The sequence below is a fragment of the Bos grunniens genome, chromosome X (assembly GCF_055505025.1).
Source record: "Bos grunniens cultivar Pamir isolate PY7600 chromosome X, Bosgru_T2T1.0, whole genome shotgun sequence".
Taxonomy (NCBI): domain Eukaryota; kingdom Metazoa; phylum Chordata; class Mammalia; order Artiodactyla; family Bovidae; genus Bos; species Bos grunniens.
This window is the reverse complement of record NC_141194.1, coordinates 7,521,558-7,539,707: the sequence shown is the minus strand read 5'-3', so window position 1 is coordinate 7,539,707 and position 18,150 is coordinate 7,521,558. Positions and strand designations below refer to the sequence as shown.

Below are 18,150 nucleotides of genomic sequence, written 5' to 3'. Positions count from 1 at the left end.
CTTGCCCTCTCAGAAAAGAACTGTTAGTAGATAGCCTTTCCTTTTTCTCTTTGGGTGCCAGTAGATTCAGATTGTTCCAAGGCAGTTCAGTAGGCTTGGCTCCTCAAATTAGCATAAACACAGTGGTATGCTGGCCAAAGTTCAATAACCCAGCTCTCCAAGGGAGGGGATGGGACGAGTTGGAAAGCTTGATTTGTAGCAGCTGCAGATGGCAAGGGTGTAAATTCTTCCACCACAGCCAGCTTCAAACTACTGAGCCTGTAGTTGGACAGTGGCATTATATATCTCCATGGTACCCAGGCAATTGAAGTACATTCTTTTATGTGGATCTTAGTTCCCTGACCAGGGACCAAAATAGTGTCCCCTGCATTGGAAATGCAGTCTTAAGCACTGGGCCAACAGGGAAGTTCTGGAAGGAATCGCTTTTCTCACACCTAGACAAGAAGCAACTTTTCTCACCCGAGAACTGGCTTTTGAGAGAAGCCATTCCTTGTCCAGGTGCTTCGGATTGGAAATATGGTTTTTGTAAAACTGCACTGCTTCAATATAGTAGCCACTAACCACATGCTGGAGAAGACTCTTGTGAGTCCCTTGGACTACAAGGAGATCCAACCAGTCAGTCCTAAAGGAAATCAATGCTGAATATTCATTGGCAGGACTGATGCTGGAGCTGAAGCTCCAGTACTGTGGCCACCTGATGTGAAGAACTGACTCATTGGAAAAGACCCTGATGCTGGAAAAGATTGAAAGCAAAAGGAGAAGAGGGTGGCAGAAGATGAGATGGTTGGATGGCATCACTGACTCAGTCAACATGAATCTGACTGGTTGGATCTCCTTGTAGTCAAGGGACTCTCAAGAGTCTTCTCCAGCATGTGGTTAGTGGCTACTATATTGAAGCAGCGCAATTTTACAAAAATCATATTTCCAATCCAAAGCACCTGGACAAGGAACGGCTTTTCTCAAAAACCCAGGACTTGGGTAAGAAAAGCTGCCCCTTGTCTAGGTATGAGAAAAGAGTTTATTTCCCGGGATAGTGGAGGATTGAGGAGCCTGGCTTGATGCAGTCTATGGGGTCGCAAAGGGTTGGACGCAACTGAGCAACTGAACAACCACCACCACAAGCTACTACTTACATTTAAGTTAATTTAAATTAATAAAATAAAAAATTCAGTTCCTCAGTCAGAGATCAGATCAGATCAGATCAGTTGCTCAGTTGTGTCCGACTCTTTGCGACTCCATGAATCACAGCATGCCAGGCCTCCCTGTCCATCACCAACTCCCGGAGTTCACTCAGATTCATGTCCATCAAGTCGGTGATGCCATCCAGCCATCTCATCCTCTGATGTCCCCTTCTCCTCCTGCCCCCAATCCCTCCCAGCATCAGAGTCTTTTCCAATGAGTCAACTCTTCACATGAGGTGGCCAAAGTACTGGAGTTTCAGCTTTAGCATCATTCCTTCTAAAGAAATCCCAGGGCTGATCTCTTTCAGAATGGACTGGTAGGATCTCCTTGCAGTCCAAGGGACTCTCAAGAGTCTTCTCCAACACCACAGTTCAAAAGCATCAATTCTTCAGCGCTCAGCCTTCTTCACAGTCCAACTCTCACATCCATACATGACCACAGGAAAAACCATAGCCTTGACTAGATGGACCTTTGTTGGCAAAGTAATGTCTCTGCTTTTGAATATGCTATCTAGGTTGGTCATAACTTTCCTTCCAAGGAGTAAGCATCTTTTAATATCATGGCTGCAATCACCATCTGCAGTAATTTTGGAGCCCCCCAAAATAAAGTCTGACACTGTTTCCACTGTTTCCCCATCTATTTCCCATGAAGTGATGGGACTGGATGCCATGATCTTCGTTTTCTGAATGTTGAGCTTTAAGCCAACTTTTTCATTCTCCACTTTCACCTTTATCAAGAGGCTTTTTAGTTCCTCTTCACTTTCTGCCATAAGGCTGGTGTCATCTGCATATCTGAGGTTACTGATATTTCTCCCGGCAATCTTGATTCCAGCTTGTGTTTCTTCCAGTCCAGCGTTTCTCATGATGTACTCTGCATATTAGTTAAATAAGCAGGGTGACAATATATAGCCTTGACGTACTCCTTTTCCTATTTGGAACCAGTCTGTTGTTCCATGTCCAGTTCTAACTGTTGCTTCCTGACCTGCATACAAATTTCTCAAGAGGCAGGTCAGGTGGTCTGGTATTCCCATCCCTTGAAGAATTTTCCACAGTTTATTGTGATCCACACAGTCAAAGGCTTTGGCATAGTCAATAAAGCAGAAATAGATGTTTGTCTGGAACTTTCTTGCTTTTTCCATGATCCAGTGGATGTTGGCAATTTGATCTCTGGTTCCTCTGCCTTTTCTAAAACCAGCTTGAACATCTGGAAGTTCATGGTTCACATATTGCTGAAGCCTGGCTTGGAGAATTTTGAGCATTACTTTACTAGCGTGTGAGATGAGTGCAATTGTGTGGTAGTTTCAGCATTCTTTGGCATTGCCTTTCTTTGGGATTGGAATGAAAACTGACCTTTTCCAGTCCTGTGGCCACTGCTGAGTTTTCCAAATTTGCTGGCATATTGAGTGCAGCACTTTCACAGCATCATCTTTCAGGATTTGGAATAGCTCAACTGGAATTCTATCACCTCCACTAGCTTTGTTCGTACTGATGCTTTCTAAGTCCCACTTGACTTCACATTCCAGGATGTCCACACCATTGTGATTATCTGGGTCGTGAAGATCATTTTTGTACAGTTCTTCTGTGTATTCTTGCTATCTCTTCTTAATATCTTCTGCTTCTGTTAGGTCCATACCATTTCTGTCCTTTATCGAGGCCATCTTTGCATGAAATGTTCCCTTGGTATCTCTAATTTTCTTGAAGAGATCTCTAGTCTTTCCCATTCTGTTGTTTTCCTCTATTTCTTTGCATTGATCACTGAGGAAGGCTTTCCTATCTCTTCCTGCTATTCTTTGGAACTCTGCATTCAGATGCTTATATCTTTCCTTTTCTCCTTTGCTTTTCGCTTCTCTTCTTTTCACAGCTATTTGTAAGGCCTCCCCAGACAGCCATTTTGCTTTTTTTGCATTTCTTTTCCATGGGGATGGTCTTGATCCCTGTCTCCTGTACAATGTCACGAACCTCATTCCATAGTTCATCAGGCACTCTATCTATCAGATCTAGTTCCTCAGTCACACTAGCTATATGTCAGGTGCCTGATAGCCACATACAGCTAGTGGCAGCCATATTTTAGTGCAGATATAAAATGACTCCATTATCACAGATTGTTCTGTTGGACAGTGCAGTGAAGCATTTCTTTTAAACTAATTTCATTGCAATAAAACAATTTGTGATTATTGTTCAGGGAATTTTGCCTGTAATTACAGAGCAGGGAAAGCAATCTGGTGAGAGTGTCTATTGGTGAGAAAGCAGAAAAGCACAGATTCCAGAAGGTTGCATGCCTCTGGCTGCAGGTCCCAGGCAAGATGTTTCCAAACACCATAAAATATGTAACCTCTGCCTTTGGATCTAACCAGGGGCCTGCAAATCTTGATCCAAAATAACAGGAGTGAGGGACTTCCCTGGCGGTCCAGTGGTTAAGAATCCACCTTGCAATGCAGGGGACATGGGTTCAATCCCTAGTCAGTAATTAATATCACACATGCCTCAGGACAGCTAAGCCCTCTCTTCCCAACTAGAGAGCTGGCACTCTGCAACAAAAATCCCTTATGACACAATGAAGACCTGACATAGCCAAACTAATTAATTAAATGCTTTCTTAAAAGTGAGAGGGCATGTGTGATTACTTTTGTCAAAGCAAAAACTGAGACGCATGACAAGACAATATTGTCTATCTACTTAAAACCATAAAAACAACGACTGCAGCAATGAGTAACCCTGTTCGGGAAACACTGACTGATACCGCCCACCCTGGGGCCAGGCATGATAGTAACCACTTGCATGAGTTATCGTCACAACAGAGGGTCCTGATAAGGAACAAGGAACTAACAACCTACCACTAACCAGAAGAATTTGAGGAAAACTCCAAAGGAGAGAGAAGACGCCAGCCCATAAGTCCTGCCACCTCCCAGAATCCTCCCTGCTGGTGTCCATCTTCGCTGAACAATGCATGCATGTGCACCAGGAAGGACCCTGCATCAGACTGATTGGCCAGAGACAACCCAGAAGCTAATCCCATTACCATAAACCTGAGACTTTGAGTCAGGTGGCAGAAGCAGTTCTCCTGGGCTCGCTTACCCTGTTGTTCTCCGCCCGGGCGCCCCTTCCCAATAAAGTCTCTTGCTCTGTCAGCGGGTGTGTTTCCTCAGACAATTTATTTCTCTGTGTTAGGCAAAGCCCATTCAACATCCTGGCACCAAGAAACCAAGTCTCCTTGGAGAAATGACTGTGTCTAGGTCAGAAACGTCTCGTCACGCAGGGTGGTGTTACCAAAACCAAATGGTCTGCTTGCTCATTGCAAAGCAAAGCAGATCTACTGCTACCGGGTTGCAGTGAAGGAAAGCACAGCATTTACTGTAAGGCCAAATAAGAATGGGCAGCTCAGCTCAAAAGACCCAAACTCCCCAATAGCTTTCAGGAAAGGATTTTTAAAGACGGTGTGAGGGAGAGGGTGGCAGGGTGTGTAATCAGCTCATGCACAATTCTCTGATTGGTTGATGGTGAGCTAACAGGGTGATGTTTCAGTAATCTCAATCACCAACCTTCTGGTTCCAACCCATCTGGAGTCTACATACATGCTGGTGATCAGCATGCAGTTAACTCCTTCGACCTCATGTCTGCCCAACAACTGAAGGATATGGCCCAGGGTATTATGTATAGCCCTTGAGGAGGAACCAAAGACTCCTGGCTTTGTTTTATGGTTAAACTATTACTAACGTTGCTTGAATATTTTCTTTTGTTCCTGTATTTTTTTCTTATTAAATTTTTCTTTTTGGAACTCAGGGAAGGTCTAGGATGCTAATGCTTTTCTACAAACGAGGTGGGTAGAAGACATGGGGCCTGGGCAGTGTCTGTCCCTGAGAAGGCTTTGAAGGGTCCTGCTCCATTTCAGTAACAATGAGGCCATCTCAGACTCCTGGGGACATATAAAAAGGACCCAGGAGTCAACCAATAGAGGCTACCCCAGCCACAGAGGGGAGAATTTGAGCATCAGTAAGGATAACAACTCCAGTGGATTAAAGCATATCAAACATGCTTAAATTTATGTGTTAGTAATAATTATTATTAATAATATCCAGGAGATAGTGAAGGACAGGGAAGTCTGGCGTGCTGCAGTCCATGGGGTCACAAAGTCAGACACAACTGAGCAACTGAACAACAACAAAAATCATACTAAAAAAAATTCCAAAAACCAAAAAAAAAAAAAATTGGTCACCACTGTAACAGTGCTGGGAATCATTTTTAAAACTGGTCAATAAAGAAAAACATCAAGCACTTATCTTGCTTTTTCCAGACTGTACCACAGAATAACCAAATAGGTAAATTTCTCTTTATAAAAGTTGTGGTGGTGGTTTAGTCGGCAAGTCGTGTCCAACTCTTGTGACCCCATGGACTGTAGCCTAAGTATTTCAAAGTAAATAATAATGTCTTAAAAATTGAGAGAATATCATCATTTTGCAACCTTTAGTGAATTAATGGATCTAGCTATTGACTTCCTTGGACTACAAGGAGATCCAACCAGTCCATCCTAAAGAAAATCAGTCCGGAATATTCATTGGAAGGACTGATGTTGAAGCTAAAACTCCAATACTTTGGCTATCTGATGTGAAGAGCTGACTCATTTGAAAAGACCCTGATGCTGGGCAAGATTGAGGGCAGGCGGAGAAGAGGACGACAGAAGATGAGATGGGTAGAAGATGGGTCTGGGTCTCATCACCCAGAAGATGAGATGGTTGGATGGCATCACCAACTCAATGGATATAAGTTTGAGTAAACTCCGGGAGTTGGTGATGAACAGGGAGGCCTGGTGTGCTGCAGTCCATGGGGTCGCAAAGAGTCGGACACAACTGAGTGACTGCATTGAACTGAACAGAGGTATGGATTGTCAATAGTTGCAAACCCTATAAAAAGAAAAATTATAATTCACTTGGTAGATGAAGGTATGTCTTGCCCCCCATCCCAGCCCCCCAAAAAGAAAGGGAAAAAAAAAGAAACTGGACTCTGATCAAGCTTTTAGATTCAACAATATCTCTTCTCTGCATTTAATTTTAGGAAATAAAATTCAGAAGAACATGTTTAACCTATACCTACAATGAGATACAATGAGCCAAGTCCAGACTGTGGGAGATTAGAGAACACAAAACTTTGTTTCTTCAACAAATAACAAAGGTGTGTGTATGTGTGTGGGGGGCATAGGTTCTGTGAATTAAAAACAGACACAGCTCCAGTGAGATATCACTGTACATCTATTAAGATGGCTAGGAGAAAAATGACAAGTGTTGGCCAGAAAGTGGAGAAATTGAAGCCCTTATATATTCCTATCCCTGGAAGGGAATATAAAATGGGCAGCTGCTTTGGAAAAGTTTGGCAGTTCTTCAAATGATTAAACAAAGAGTTATCGTACCATCTAGCTATTCCACTTTTAGGTATAGACCCAAGAGAAATAAAGGCCTATGTGCACACAAAAAATCGTAACATGGGGTGGGAAGTGGGAAGGAGGTTCAGGAGGGAGGGCAAACGTTATGCCTGTGGCTGATTCATGTTGATGTATGGCAGAAACTAACACAATATTGTAAAGCAATTATCCTCCAATTAAAAATAAATTAAAAAAAAACACTTGTACACAAACGTTCATAGCAGCATTATCCCCTGCTGAACAGATAAACACAATGTGGTCTATCTACACAAAGGAATATTACTCAGCAATAAAAAGGAGTGAAGTCCTGACACAGGCTACAGTGTAGATGAGTCAGGAAAACATGATGCTGAGAGAACAAAACCAACACAAAGGCCACATACCAAGTGATTCCATTACTAGGAAACATCCAAAATAGGCAAATCCACAGAGAAAGATCAGTGGTTGTCAGGGGGTGGGGGAGGAGAAACAGGGGTGACAGTTAATGGGCACAAGGTTTCTTTCTACAGCGAGGAAAAAGTTCTACAATTGATTGTAGCATTTGTGCTATGAATAAACTTAATATACTAAAAACTGATGAATTATGTATTACATGCTTTAAACAGGTGAACTGTATGGTATATGAATTCTATCTAAAGAAAGTCCACCCCACTACACACACCAAAAAAAGCACATGGGCTTTTTAAAAAAAATCCCCAAAACAGATATTTGGATTCTGCTCAATTAAAAAAATGAATGACCTTGAGACAAGTGAAAAGGTGAGCCACAGATGATGAATGCCATTGAGGAGTGAAATTGAAGAAAGTAGGGAAAACCACTAGACCATTCAGGTATGACCTAAATCAAATCCCTTATGATTATACAGTGGAAGTGAGAAATAGATTTAAGTGACTAGATCTGATAGATAGAGTGCCTGATGAACTACGGACTGAGGTTCATGACATTGTACAGGAGACAAGGATCAAGACCATCCCCATGGAAAAGAAACGCAAAAAAAGCAAAATGGCTGTCTGGGGAGGCCTTACAAAAAACTGTGAAAAGAAGAGAAGTGAAAAGCAAAGGAGAAAAGGAAAGATATAAGCATCTGAATGCAGAGTTCCAAAGAATAGCAAGAAGAGATAAGAAAGCCTTCCTCAGTGATCAATGCAAAGAAATAGAGGAAAACAACAGAATGGGAAAGACTAGAGATCTCTTCAAGAAAATTAGAGATACCAAGGGAACATTTCATGCAAAGACGGCCTCGATAAAGGACAGAAATGGTATGGACCTCACAGAAGCAGAAGACATTAAGAAGAAGTGGCAAGAATACACAGAAGAACTGTACAAAAAAGATCTTCATGACCCAGATAATCACGATGGTGTGATCACTCACCTAGAGCCAGATATCCTGGAATGTGAAGTCAAGTGGGCCCTAGAAAGCATCACTACGAACAAAGCTAGTGGAGGTGATGGAATTCCAGTTGAGCTATTTCAAATCCTGAAAGATGATGCTGTGAAAGTGCTGCACTCAATATGTCAGCAAATTTGGAAAACTCAGCAGTGGCCACAGGACTGGAAAAGGTCAGTTTTCTTTCCAATCCCAAAGGCAATGCCAAAGAATGCTCAAACTACCGCACAATTGCACTCATCTCACACGCTAGTAAAGTAATGCTCAAAATTTTCCAAGCCAGGCTTCAGCAATACGTGAACCGTGAACGTCCAGATGTTCAAGCTGGTTTTAGAAAAGGCAGAGGAACCAGAGACCAAATTTCCAGCATCTGCTGGATCATCGAAAAAGCAAGAGTTCCAGACAAACATCTATTTCTGCTTTATTGACTATGCCAAAGCCTTTGTGTGGATCACAATAAACTGTGGAAAATTCTGAAAGAGATGGGAATACCAGACCACCTGACCTGCCTCTTGACAAATATGTATGCAGGTCAGGAAGCAACAGTTAGAACTGGACATGGAACAACAGACTGGTTCCAAATAGGAAAAGGAGTATGTCAAGGCTGTATATTGTCACCCTGCTTATTTAACTTATATGCCAAGTACATCATGAGAAATGCTGGGCTGGAAGAAACACAAGCTGGAATCAAGACTGGTGGGAGAAATATAAATATCCTCAGATATGCAGATGACACCAGCCTTATGGCAGAAAGTGAAGAGGAACTCAAAAGCCTCTTGATGAAAGTGAAAGTGGAGAGTGAAAAAGTTGGCTTAAAGCTCAACATTCAGAAAACGAAGATCATGGCATCCCGTCCCATCACTTCATGGCAAATAGATGGGGAAACAGTGGAAACAGTGTCAGACTTTATTTTGGGGGGCTCCAAAATCACTGCAGATGGTGATTGCAGCCATGATATTAAAAGACGCTTACTCTTTGGAAGGAAAGTTATGACCAACCTAGATAGCATATTCAAAAGCAGAGACATTACTTTGCCAACAAAGGTCTGTCTAGTCAAGGCTATGGTTTTTCCTGTGGTCATGTATGGATGTGAGAGTTGGACTGTGAAGAAGGCTGAGCACCGAAGAATTAATGCTTTTGAACTGTGGTGTTGGAGAAGACTCTTGAGAGTCCCCTGGACTGCAAGGAGATCCTACTAGTCCATTCTGAAGGAGATCAGCCCTGGGATTTCTTTAGAAGGAATGATGCTAAAGCTGAAACTCCAGTACTTTGGCCACCTCATGCGAAAAGTTGACTCATTGGAAAAGACTCTGATGCTGGGAGGGATTGGGGGCAGGAGGAGAAGGGGACGACAGAGAATGAGATGGCTGGATGGCATCACTGACTCGATGGACTTGAGTCTGAGTGAACTCCCGGAGTTGGTGATGGACAGGGAGGCCTGGCGTGCTGCGATTCATGGGGTCGCAAAGAGTCGGACACGACTGAGTGACTGAACTGAACTGAACTGAAACATTATGATTTGATAAGGCTACTGTGCATGTCTTTCTCTCTTAGCCATACATACTGAAATGTTTCCAGCTGAACCAAGGTGGATGGGATTTGCTTCAGAAGATGGAACCAAGGACAGGAGAAAATTTGGTGTAGACCAAACAAGATGGGCCAAGAACGATTCAATTTGAAGGGGTGAGGGAGAGGGCTTTATGTGTGTTCATTGTATTATTCTATTTTCACACCTCTATTTTTATGTTGAAAAAGCTGTTTTCAGTCACAAAGTCACGTCTGACTCTGCAACCCCATGGACTGCAGCACACCAGGCCTCCCTGTCCATCACCATCTTCTGGAGTTCGCCTAAGTTCATGTTCATTGAATCAGTGACGCCATCCAACCATCTCATCTCTTATATACATTTTTATATATTTAAGTCTATAATTATATTTTTAAAAAATCACACCATTTCCATTCTGTTTTTAAGGCAGGTTAGTTTAATTTTATAGAAGAAATACTTTCAAAAGATACAAATGACACAATTAGAACAGAGACAAAAATAGAGATGAATACTGATTATAACTTATTCCCACAACAGAAGGTTACATATTTCGGTGGTGACAGTTAAGTTACCAGATGAATGGAAGACCAAATTCCCTTTTATTTGCTGTAGTGTTCCTAAAGGACCCTGGTGGCAGACTTTGGATTGTTTCTGGACTAAACTGCTGATAAAACAAGGCAGAGGTTTCTTACCACAAGGCACAGTTATGGACAAACTTAAACATAAGAAAATACCCCTTAAGACGATAGGACTTCACTTTTTAGACATGTGGGATATTTTCCAGGGGGTGGCAGTTTTAACCAGTCAGAAGCTGCAAAATCAAGTCACGAAAGAGAAGCCAATGAGGGGACACTGCGTCCTCCTGCCTCCTCAGCTGGCCTCTATCGCTGTCCACCTGCCCCTTCTGGCCACAGACTGCCAAGCAGCAGGAAACCCATCACCTCCCCTCCTTCATCTGCCTGGCTTTTCTTTGCTTTCTTAGGATGGTCCCATTCAGGTGCAAAAGCAGACAGACTCAGGAGGGAGGGAGGGACACACAGAAGGGTGCAAGCAGCGCTCCTGGAACTGATGTCAAAGCACAGACTGGATCTGTTTCTAGTGAGGCAAAGCAGGGATTTCTTTTTGTTTTCATTAAACTCTGGGGTGGAGAAGCACGCCAAACAAAAATCATCAGTCTCGACTGGGCAGTGACATTTATCTGCAAATCCTTGCAGGCTTTCTATACAGGCACAGTGGGTTTCCCTACGTTGCCACTTTGTAGGGCTTGAAAGTAAAAGCTGCTTCAACCCTTCAACCCAGTTAGCACTTCAAGTGGCAATGTGGCTACAGAGCGCCTAGGCAAGGTGGCTGGGACTGCCCCACTTCCGGGGAGCCATGCACCTGAAATGTACATGATTTGCTTTCCACACACCCCAGAGCCTAGCGCCAGCCAATTCGTTAGTCTCAACAGCTGGGAACAGGGAGGGCCTGCCACCATCCTGACCAATTCACTAACGCTGTCTCCTGGCATTTTTGGCAGGCACTGATGTTTTATGTGTCTCTACCTCTGTTGTGGGTATGTATATAGGGAAATAAGCAAAGGAAAAAAAGAAAAAAAAATCAAGACTAGAGGCAGAGATTCATAGCAATAAGTGGCAAGTGTGAAAAAGCATAAAGTTTTCAGCTTTACCACCACTGACAACTTTACTGTCCGTGATAGGTCAATGAAATGCTTTTACAAAATTCATTTTTAATAAATGTGAAAATGAAGGCAGATTATACAAGGGAGTGGTTACAGACTAATGGGAAAAAAGATGCTGCTGATTAAGGGGGGAGGGGAGACATTTTCAAGGGAAGGGCAGAAAGACGGTGTGGGGACGAGGGCGTTTTCTCTTACATTTTGTGTGATTCACCTCGTTTACTTCTCTGAGGCCTCATGAAGGAGAGTGCATTCCATAGATAATAAATACGTAGTAGACAAACTATACCATTTGGTATTTTATGAGGATGGTATAGTTGTATTACGTAAAGAATTTTTTTCCTCATGAGCTAGTTCTAAGATTCCTTAAGAAATATCAGGACAACTCCAGTATGGGGCGGGGGCCATCTGATTGAAAGCAAATGCTCTCCTGTGAGCCACTTGCTGGCTAGATATGGCTCCCACAGAAGTCTGCTTCCTCAAAAAAGCGCCTTGGAAGGTTCTCATGTCCGTGCTGTGACGGCTCCATCCATCAGCGGATCCACTGACTCGCTGAAAATGCACCTTCCTTCTCTTTTCACTTTCCTGCAAGCAGAGCAGAAGCTCCACCACTGCCCTCTTTGTTGGGTCTCAGTCTCAACTGGATAGGGCGGACTAGAAAGGCAGAGGCCGGGGGAGGGCGGGCTGTGTGGCTGCCGCCAGGGGCTCTACGACCGCCTTCAGACCTGGGGCCACAGGGACACTAGGTGCCCGCAGGGCACCAGGCACTGACTTACGATTGAGCCCCTGCGTTGGCACCTGACTGAGCCCCTGCGGTGGCATCTTAAGGGAACACAAAGGGTGCCAAAGTGTACGATGTACGTGATAAATGCACGGAGGAAGAGGATTCAGCACAGTGTTTGCATTTCGGGTGTCAGACACAAAACCGGCCCCAAGTTCCATTCTACCGCGTGACAAATACTGAAGAACAAAATTCAGTCTTAAAATACATCTTAAAGTCAGTATTTTCCTTCAAGGAAAAAAAAGTACTATAAATAAATTACAATACAGTGAATTTGCCTGAACTCACTTCGTTTCTGTCTTCCAGCCTTTAAGTCAAATAAAACAGCGTTAAAAACTGTACACTCTTAACATGATAATTGTCTCTTATAAAATAACCTGTCTTCAGAGATGTCAATTTCACAACAAGGAAAAACCAAGCCCTGTTGCCGTCACTATTACAAAATATATATGTATAGATATATGTGTTTTGTTTTTTTTACAAAATGTGTATATTAATAGCTTTGCACAAATATTTTAAAGACAAATTTAGCTAGCCTAAGAACTTCATTAAAATATAACAGGCAGATAAATACTTCATGTGTACAAAGCACTACATCAAACATCATCGGCAGGCAGAGGAGGTACGTTAATCCTTGGTCTTGTAAAAAATGCTATCTTCTCCCTGGGATTGGAAAGAATAACAGGTTAGGGGTTGACGGAAATCCAACAAAATCTGGCAAGAGCATCTGCTATCAATGAGAGCTTTTCTTACTGAGAGAATGCACTGAATTTCAATTCCCAAGAGCACATCTGTTTGTATATAGATTCTCTAAATCTTTTTGTGCCGCCCTCCCAATTTTAATAGAGGTTACAAAGCCCCAAGGGTTTTTCTTCAGTAACTAGAATGGTGCCTGGTATATGGAGATGCTCAGTAAATTTTTTCTGTATGAATAAATGAAAAACTATACAAGTTCTAAATCCTAATTGACTACTCTTACATGAAAGGTCCAGAACAGGCAAACCCACAGAGGTAGAAAGGAGAATGGTGGTGGCCAGGAGCTGATGGGAGGCTGGGATGGGGAATGACTGCTTAATGGGTCAGGCTTTTCCTTCTAGGGTGATGGAAATGCTTTCAAACTGGACACATTGTGACTGTACTAAATGGCATGGAACTGTTCACTTTAAAGCAGTTAATTTTATGTTATGTGAATTTCACCTCGGCTTTGTAAAAAGGCAAACACAAAAGAAAATGGATATAACTAGGTAATTTTCCTCACATAAAAAAATAAAAACAGGGAAAGCTAGTCTATGCTATTCAAATCCAAGACAGTGGTTATTCTGGCATGGAAAATCTGGAAATGCTAATAACATTTGATTATTGCTGTGTAGTGTTTATGACAATTCACTGATACATTTCACATGTAGGATATGCAGGCTTCCCTAAATGTCTATTATGATTCAATCAAAAACTAAAAAGGCAAAGGTGATATGCGTATGTATCTAAATGTGAATCACTGTGTAGTTTACAACAGCAAACATCTGGAAAGAAGCAGGGGATAAACTGTTTAGAAGTAAATTATATCTATTAGATGAGAGATTACTACCAAAAAAGGTAACAGATGATGCAGCAATAGGGGATATTTTACTTTAAAAAAGAGCTAAATGCAAACTCCAATGCACAGTATGATTACAAGTAGCTGAAAAAAAACAGTGCTTGGGGTAAAAAAGAAGATCAAAAGAGAACTGCACAATGCTAACAGCAGTGAAGATTTCTGCTTTGTTCTCGACCTCCTGCGGGTCTTTTTCAATACTTAACTTGACTTTTTAAAACGACAAAGGGCTGACAGTAAAAAAAAGCCTGCGGGAAAGTGAGGCCCGGGCTTCTCCTCACCTGAACGTCTGCACTTGGATGGGCTCTTTGAGGTTCTGCCCACGCAGCTGGCACACCCCCTTAGAAGCCTTCTTCAGCATCTTCTCGGCTGCCTGTTCTTGATGGAAGTCAAGTTTGGTTTGTCTCGTCTGGAACAGCAACCAGCAACGCGGAGTCAACGAGAAGAACGCCGGAAGCCCACACTAGCTCCGGTGCGGGAGGGGCACCGGGAGGGGGAGAAAGTCCCGCCCGCCGGCCCGCCCCCCTCGCCCCGCCCAGGGCGCCCGCTCACCTGCCGCTCGGCCTCCCGCAGCAGGCTCCGGAAGCGCTCGTCTCGCAGCAGCCAGGCTGGCAGGTCGGTGTGGCCGCGGAGCTGGGCATCCTCCAGGCGCTGGCGCAGCTCGCGCAGGGCGCACAGCTCCTCGTTCAGCTGCCGCTGCCGCGTCCGCGACGCCTGGAGGTCCAGCTCCAGGTCTAGGGATGTGCGTGCTGCCAGTGCCGCCAGGGAGGACCTGCAGGGCTGCAGTCCAGGGAAATTGAGCACCCCACCTCACCCCCACTCCCCACCCACCGCGCCCTGCCAGCAGCTTCTTACCCTGGCCTGTCCCCATCTCCCGTCCCCTACTCCAGGGAAGGGGTCGCTGGAGGGGTATTTCTCAACACAACATCCATGTCGGCGACTGGGGTTCAAACCCATGTCCAAGAGCAAGCCAGTGACAGCCAACTGTCCGGTGGAAGGACCACCTTAGGTTTTGGCCCAAGTGCACAGAAATATACCCTCTCACATGGGGCAGGCAGGAGTCATCTTTCTCAAGTGATATTTGACAATATAAGTGAAAGTTAACGTGACATGAGCTTTCTTTGTTCTGACATTTGATTTTGACTTGCATTTGAAAGGCACAGGCAATGTTGTGTAGAAAGGTTTATGAGAGGAAAAAATTCTAAATAGCTAACAAGAGAAAGGGCTTTCCTGATGGCTCAGACGGTAAAGAATCTGCCTGTAAAAGGGGAGACTCTGATTTGATCCCTTGGTCGGGAATATCCCCTGGAGAAGGGAATGGCTACCCACTCCAGTATTCTTGCCTGGGAAATTCCATGGAGAAGAGCCTGGTGGGCTACAGTCCATGAGGTTGCAAAGAGGTGACGACCACTAAGCAACTAACACTTTCACTTAACAAGAGAAAAGTGATCAAATACGTTATGAGGCCAGCAGAGAACACAACCATTGAAAAAGATGAAACCTATACCAACATGGCAAAATCTTAATGATCTACTGTGTAAGGGAGAAAAAAAGCATGAAATAAACCATGTGAGGGCTTTCTGTTTAAACACACACACAATGTCAAAAAAAGTTCCTTCCCAGGGAATTCCCAGATGGTCCAGTGGTTAGGGCACCCCCCTCTCCCTCAGGTTCAATTCCTGCTGGAGAACCTAAGACTGCAAGCCACATGATGTGGCCAAACAACAAAAAACGTTCTTCCCTGTATAAGCCTGAAGTAATAAGCAAGTCTGCTGTTTTTAAGTTCTGAGAAAAGAATTTTGTACATGGAGTTGAGAGCAGTACTTCCCACTGCATGGCAAACAACCCTGGGGAAGGCAGTTAGTGCAACAAAATCACAAATCCATGAGCCTATCAACGTTCTTCAGAGGACTGAACCACTGTATGTGTTTTACATACTCATAATACTATTTTGCACATATGCAGAAGTTAAACGCAAATATAAGTGACTTGATAAATACAAATTCATGTAAAAGCACTGCTGAATTCATAACAGAGTTCTTAACCAGGAGTGACTTAGCCACTCAGGGGACACTTGGCAACATCTGGGGATATTCTTGTTTGTCACAACTGGCGGTGGGGGGAGGCGCATGCTACTGCCAATGAGTGGGTCAAGGCCAGAGATGGAGCTCAGCTTCCCACAGTGCACAGGACGCCCCCACGACAAAGAATGATCTAGGCCAAAATGCCAACAGCGTTGCTGTTGACAAATATGTTTGTAGCTGAATTATGTATTTTCTTATCATTCTCAGCCAACAGCTACTCTAAACGAAACCACCACAAGGAGATCTGGGAATTTATTTTTCTTTAAAAGAATCCTTCCCCAGGAAAGTAAGGGAACCACTAACTTACAAACTAAAAGTAGCAAAACTTTGTACACTGGTGTGATGTAGGGAAAAAAACTTGGTTATATAAGGATATGAAAGAAACAGTCTTATGTAGAAGAATGCTCCACATTGAAAGCCTCAAATTTTCTAAACTGTATGTACTTGCTTTTCAAAAAAGAAAAAAAAATCTGATATAGGATGGCTGATTGTTTACACTATATTTTAAAATGTAAAGATCATGTATTATCTTTGATTATGACATTATCTTGGGAAACATAAATATTGGTAACATGTTAGCTTTATATACAGTTTTAAGAAATTACATCTAAGTAAAGAAGGAAATAAATATATTGCCTTTCAAATAATATAGCTAAAATATTACCTTGTCAGGCTTGTAGAAATAGCTCCCAGGGTACATATAGACTACACATTAGTCTGCGTGGGCACATACCTGCTTATAGCGAAGGGTCCGTCTTTCCAGAGTGTTTCGCACAAAGGGGGACTTCCGAGGCAGTGTGGAACTGTCACTGTCACTACGATAAAGCTGCATCAAAAAGACGAAGGTTCAGAAACACTTCCTTAAGAATTCACATGCATCATCTGTGTACTCTGAATTGGATTACTCTGTTTCTCCTGCAGGTACTCACACACCCTTAAGGCTTTTAGAGTTTTTACCAGGACTCTGGGTATCACTTAAAAGAAAACCTACACAAGAGTTTCAAGCAAAACAAAGGCAGAGCGAATAAGCGGACCAACCCTCATCCCCATTCCTCCCTTGCGTCCATCAGCCAAACCAGGTGAGGTTTCCAGGCTGATCCAGCAACACAATTTCCATCTTATCAGTGCCAGCTGCCACTTGATATGGTGGGACGCTCATGAAAGCCTGCGCTGTCCTCAGCGTTTTTCACTTTTTTATCAATCATTCTTGTCTGCTGTGTTTCTAGCTTTGGCAAGAGCTGGAAAGAACGGCGTTCCAGGAAAGAGCCCTGTTCCTGGCAGGAGGACAAGTGCACAAGACTAACACCCACTCTGCTCACCAAGGGAAAAGGCCCACTTTTAAAAAGAAAAATAAATAATGCCAGCTTCATGGGAGCCAAGACAGCCTGTATTTTATTTGGCTGTGGGTTCTTGTTTTGGGATCAGTGTATATCTGCGTGAAAGCAAAGTCCTTGCCTTCATGGCTTTATTTTCCACAGAGTTAGATTTGCTTGGGGCAAAGTGGGGAGATGAGACCAACATCGATTTCCTACCCACCCATGCATGGTGTTCCTTTAGTGGTATCATTTGTGATAAGAGATATGTCTTTTAGCATAAATAAAAAAAACAAATAAAGGGGACATAAAGAAAACTTCTAGACAGGTGGCAAGGAATCCCAACTTACTCTGCAAACATACTGGCTTCGTGCTCCAGGAGAGAAAGTCTGAGAACGGACAATGGTGCTGCTCCGAACAAAGGGTGAGCCGCGGGCCCTGCGGCTGGGCCTCTCCTTCCGAAGACTCGCTACCTCTTCGGGGAAGAGATCTTCTGTATTGGTCTCCTTGTCAACCTAGATACAATTTATTACCATGACTTTTGCTAGGACATAAGCAATCAACTCCATGTGACCCACTCTTCTGTCCTCCACATGGACTTCTACGTGGCATTTCACACTTAACACGTCCAGAATTTCTGATATTCCCTCGGCCAAGCATCTCAACCTAACTAGTTTGTTCAAGCAAAAAAAGTTTTCGTGTCATTCTGGACTCAGCTCTCTTTCATACACCCTGTATCTGGTCCAAGATCAAGTCCTGTTGGCTCTGTGTTCAAGATTAAGCATGTTGTGACCTCTTGTCATTGACTCTCCATCTGGGTCACCATCATGTTCTGCCTGCTTAGTGCAGGCTTCTCACCTGGCTCCCTGATTCCACACCTCACTCTTCTCTTCAAATGCTTCTCAACACAGTGCCAGAGACATCCTGATAAAATTGAAGTAGGACCCTGTGATTCCACTCCTAGGTGTATACCCTAAAGACCTGAAAACAGGTGTTCAAATATTTGCACACAGATGGGTTCACAGCAGCCTTATTCAAACAGGTGAAAGGTGGAAGGAGTCCAAACCTCCATGGACGGATGAGTAGATAAAAAAAATGCCCTGTACTCACACAAGGGATGAGAAGGAGGGAAGTGCTGACAGACAACGACAGTGTGCTGGGCCTTGAAAACATCAG

At 43.4% G+C, this 18,150-nt stretch overlaps 1 protein-coding gene across 4 annotated transcripts in view; it reads right to left on the bottom strand.

Moving 5' to 3' along the window:
* Positions 1-9,940: 9,940 nt before the first annotated feature.
* WWC3 (WWC family member 3) overlaps positions 9,941-18,150 on the bottom strand; it is a 110,166-nt gene continuing 101,956 nt past the window's right edge. For all 4 annotated transcript variants that reach the window (XM_086387937.1, XM_086387935.1, XM_086387933.1 and 1 more), the window contains 5 exons: positions 17,325-17,489; positions 16,395-16,487; positions 14,130-14,357; positions 13,859-13,986; positions 9,941-12,649 (listed from right to left, as the gene is read on the bottom strand). In XM_086387937.1, coding sequence (XP_086244063.1) covers positions 12,583-12,649; positions 13,859-13,986; positions 14,130-14,357; positions 16,395-16,487; positions 17,325-17,489 — 681 coding nt within the window. In that variant the 3' untranslated portion in view covers positions 9,941-12,582. The remainder of the gene's footprint in view (positions 12,650-13,858; positions 13,987-14,129; positions 14,358-16,394; positions 16,488-17,324; positions 17,490-18,150) is intronic.